At 62.7% G+C, this 4,700-nt stretch overlaps 1 protein-coding gene across 1 annotated transcript in view; it reads right to left on the bottom strand.

Annotated features, from left to right (window-relative positions):
* Nucleotides 1-3,218, bottom strand: part of PCDH12 (protocadherin 12) — a 10,400-nt gene extending 7,182 nt beyond the window's left edge. The window contains exon 1 of the mRNA XM_009633847.2: nt 348-3,218. Within this exon, the coding sequence (XP_009632142.1) occupies nt 348-3,218 (2,871 nt within the window). The remainder of the gene's footprint in view (nt 1-347) is intronic.
* Between the last annotated feature and the right edge of the window lie 1,482 nt (nt 3,219-4,700).

The following is a 4,700-nucleotide window of genomic DNA, read 5'->3' as shown; positions in this document are numbered from 1 at the left end:
AAAAACAAGCGGCCGGGCAGCCCACCTGGCCCCAGCGCTTCCCCTGCGCCGCCTCTGCCCGCACGCTCCCCTGGGGAAGCGAGCATGGGGTTGTCCCCTTCCCTGTGTGACAGCCATCATCCCCCACCCCAGCTCCCAGGGCGTCCTGGTGGGCGCAGGGAGACCCTGCTCGTGGTGGGGTCATCCTGCCCAGCCCCTCCTGCTGGGGCACCTCTGCCCAGGGATGGGAGAAGAGACCAACCAAAGACCATCAGGTTGCATGTTCCCACCACCCCAGGGTGTGCAAGACCTGGGCAAGAAAGGATTTAGAGGGGAAAGGGGGGGATCCCCACACCTCCAGCTCCTACCTGCACCGGGGGCGACTCCATCGCAAACTCCCCCGTGGGGCTCTGCTCCGCCAGTGCCACCAGTGACAGCCGGACCAGGCTCCTGAGGATGTGCTGGTGGGGCTGCCCAGGTCCCCCGGTACCCACAGGCTGGGTGGGTGGCAGTGGGGGCTCTCCCACGGGCCCCTCTGGTGGCTTCACCAAGCTCTTGCAGTGCGATGGCGCATCCAGGGGGCTCGCAGCCTCTTTCGCCGAATTTTTCAGTCTGTGGGGCTGGCAGGGCCGGCGCTGCAGGATGGGCAGGTTGAAGGTCTCCTGCTGCTCATCCGAGTCCTTTTGGGTCCTCTGATTTCTCAGGGTCCTGTAGAGAGTGGGGGTGAGGTGGAGGGGAGCCTGCGGGGAGCTCCCCGGCGCAGGGGCGGCTGTGCCTGGCAGATCCTCCTGGCAGGGACGGGGGTGCTCAGCCTCCCGGGGCCGGCCCCGGAGCAGCGGGACGAGGTGGATATCCGTCTTCTGGATCTGCCTGTGTGGCTTCTTGAGCTGCTGCTGCCGGCGGGCATCCTCTGCCTCCCTGCAGTTGTAGGCCATGCCGTCCTTCTTCTCCTTCTTACGCAAGGAAAGGGTTAAAGCCAAAAGGAGAAGGCACCCACCCAGGAGAGCAGCCAGGCAGATAACAGCCACCACGGACGGGCTCAGCCACCCGGGGTCCTGGGCTGAGATTTTGGAGAACGCCCCATGATGCCGGAAAACTAAGCGGACCCGGGCCAGGGTGTGCAGGGGGACGTCCCCTCTATCGCTCACCCGGACCACCAGCTCCCGCTCGCTGCCGGCAAGGCTGCTGGCGTTGCTGGTGTTGAGGAAGACCTGCCCCAAGAGAGGGTCCAGGATGAAAAGCCCAGCGTCATCCCCCCCTACCAGATCATACCGGAGAGCCCCGTTGATGCCGGAGTCCACATCCCTGGCTGCGATGGTGAAGAGGAAAGGAGCGTCGGCACACGGCATGAGCGTTGCATTGGTCACTGCTGCGGTCCCTGGGTTGCTCCTGTTCCCAGGGACCACCCAGAAGCACCCCATCTCCGCATTGACCAGGACAGAAAGCACGGCTGTGCCTCCCACCAGCGGCGGCATGGTGACGACGGGTGCGTTGTCATTCCGGTCGAGCACAGCCAGCCTGATGGAGACGTTGGATGCCAGCTTGGGGTGACCACCATCCTCCGCCGTCACCAAGAACTCCAGGCTCCTCACCTGCTCATAATCAAAAGCTTGGAGGGCAAAAACATCCCCAGTGGTGGGGTCGATTGAGACCAGCCCCGAAGCAGAGGAGTCCGAGATGCTGTAGGTGATTTTCCCATTGAAACCCAGGTCAGGGTCAGTGGCACGGACGGTGAGCAAGAAGGCAGGTGCTTCGCTGTTCTCAGCAACAGCAACCTCGTAGGTGGCCTTCTCAAAGGAGGGGGCGTTGTCGTTGACATCGCTGATGCAGATAGTGAGGTGCTTCAGCACGGCCAAGGAGAGGTCACCCTGGTCCCGCACCACCAGCGTCAGGTTGTACTCGGCACGCAGCTCCCTGTCCAGCGTGGCGTTGGTCATCAGCACGTAGCTGTGGCTGTTGGTCCTCTTCAGCCTGAAGTGCTCGTACCCTTGACTGAGGGAGCAATGCACTTGCCCATTGCTTCCCGAATCGGGGTCACTGGCCGTCACCAGAGCCACGAAGCTGTCTTTGGGGAGGGCTTCGGAGAGCACAGGCGCCCGCGCAGCCCAGGTGACATGGACATCAGGAGCATTGTCGTTGACATCCAGGACTTTGACCAGGATCTTGCAGTGCGCTGGGATGGGGTTGGCGCCCAGGTCCCGGGCTTGCACGTCCAGCTCGTAGGTGTGGGTTTCCTCGTAGTCCAGCGGGTGCTTCAGGATGACGCTGCCCGTGCGGGCATCGATGCCGAAAGTGCTCAGCACCTCGGGGGGCGCGTGCTTGCTCAGGCTGTACTCGATCTCCCCATTAGGGCCCTGGTCGGGGTCAGTGGCCGTGACAGTCACGAGGAGGGTCCCGGGCAGAGCATCCTCCCGAACCTCTATCATCAAAGAGCTCTCCGCGAAGACGGGGCTGTTATCATTAGAGTCAAGGACGATGACTTTAATCAAAGCAGTACCTGATTTTGGTGGCTCCCCGTGATCAGTGGCCGTCAGCACAAGGTCAAAGGAAGAGTGCAGCTCACGGTCCACCTCTTTAACCACGACAAGCTCCGCGTGCCTCGTCCCATCGGAGCTGGAGACGACCTCCAGAGCAAAGTGCTCGCTGCGAGAGAGGGCATAGGAGCAGCGGGCGTTGGGGCCGGCATCAGCATCCAGGGCTCGGTCCAGTGGGATCTGTGTGCGCAGGGATGTGCTCTCTGACATCTCCAGCTCCAGCTCAGGTGTGGGGAACCGTGGGGCATTGTCGTTGACGTCCAGCACTTGAACCTCCACGTGAATCAGAGCCAGGTTTCGGGGGGCCAGCACGTCGAATGAGACCCAGCAGGGATCACTGTGCCGGCACAGCTGCTCCCTGTCCACCCGCCCGGCCGTGCTCAGCACCCCCCCCCCGCTCCCCACACGCAGCGGGAACCTCCCGGGGGTCCCCATCAGCTGGAAGGTATCCGCCGTGTCGCCGCTCTCCCCCCCCTCGAAGTGCTCGGCCAGCGTCCCTATCACCGTTCCCAGCGGCACTTCTTCAAACACCCGGTACTGCACCGTGAAGGTGGCCACCTCCTGGGCATCGGTGGAGAGGAAGAGGTACCACCACAAGGCCGGGAGGTGGAGAGCGGAGCGGCTCAGTAGCAGCATGCTGCTGGCAAAGCCCACCGCCCCGCTGCCCCAGCACGCTGCCACGGGCTCGCCCGCCTGCCGCCGCATGCCCCAATGGCCCTTACGGCGCTCGCCCGGGAGAGCCAGCCGCTCCCCGGGCTGAAACGCTCAGCCCGGAGCAGAGGGGACTGCCGCAGCCGGGGAGCAGCGTCCGGCCGGCAGGACCAGGGCCGGGAGGTGGACCAGCCGTGTTTCCTATGGAAACCCCACCTACAGGAAAAGGGAGGACCGGGCTGGTACAATGCCTCGGCGGGGTCGGGCTCCTGGGGCAGCAGGCTTCCCAATGGGGAGAGGGGCGTGGAAGCGCCCTCGGTGTCCAGCCTGCAGGGACCATCCCCACCGCCTCCTGTCACCTGCAAAACACATTTGATGGAAGGTGCAGTTCCTGCGGACAGACCCTAACCCACCCGCAAAGCCTCCCGCGTGCCTCAGGCAGAGCCTGCAAGGACCAGTGATGATGATGATGATGATGGGCTTCAGCTCTTGCGTTACCCCAAAGGCTTGCTCCCCACACTGTTAGATTTCTGCCTTGCTCTGATTTATTCCCGCTTGGTCTAAATCTAGCCCATAATCCCTGCTCCTTGCTCTGCCTTTAGCTGCCGGCTTTGAGGGCGATGTGCCCGTGTCACCTTTGCCAGCGTATGGCTTTTTTATTACATCTCTGCTTCGCTTTCATCTGGACACACCAAAATGAGCTCATGAATCTCTGGGACAGTTGCCACGTCAAACCCAGGGTGGGCGCAAGGGAAGAAAGGAGGCTCTGGCAGACGCGAGCCATGTCCTGTCCGGCCTCTCCCCATGCCCTACGTCCGTCTGTCCCGGCCAGCTCCCCCCACCTTGGCACTAGTGCTCTATCCCCAGCTCAGCTCTTGCTTTGATTTCCCCAGCATCGCTCTGTACCCAGCACTGATTTTGCACCACTGAACCCCTTCTTCCCCTTATTTCAGCATGGTACCGCTCGCTGGCCAGCTGTGCGCACACATCTGCGGGCACAGGTAGCACAGCCTAAAGCTGGTCCATGCGTTCCTCCTGAACAGGCAGCCGGCTGCCCGCAGAGCCCGCTTACGCCAGGCCGGGCTGTACTTTGGGTCTCAGGGTGATCCAAGGCACTCGGGTCACTGCAGACCTTTCCTTGGCCGTTACAGAGAGCAGAGCATCCTCATGGTGCCATTTGAGTCCCACCAGCCACATCATCTTCATCTTGGCCCCTACGTCTACCAGGCAGCCCCCAGCGGCTGCCGTCAGTGCCCTGTGCCCCTCTCCTGCCTTTCCAGCCTTGCTGGGCACCCCCATACCTCCGTCCTATTCCCATCCCTCCCCTTGCAGCTCTGATTTTCCCGGTTGAGGCTCCCCATCGCCTGCCTCCCCTCCCAGTTCCTGGCTCTCATCACTTGTCTTCTATGATAGTAAATTTTAATGCCACAATGGACAGAAAAAGCAAACCCCCCCCCCCAGTGCTGCCCAGCCGTGTTGCCCCAGGGATGGTTAGTGCCGTGGCTCGGCACGCGGGGAGGAAGGGCCGGTGCAGCC

The sequence above is a fragment of the Egretta garzetta genome, unplaced genomic scaffold (genome assembly GCF_000687185.1).
Source record: "Egretta garzetta isolate BGI_Z169 unplaced genomic scaffold, ASM68718v1 scaffold60, whole genome shotgun sequence".
NCBI lineage: Eukaryota > Metazoa > Chordata > Aves > Pelecaniformes > Ardeidae > Egretta > Egretta garzetta.
Note: the sequence above shows the minus strand (reverse complement) of the source record. Positions and strands in the feature narration are given on the sequence as shown.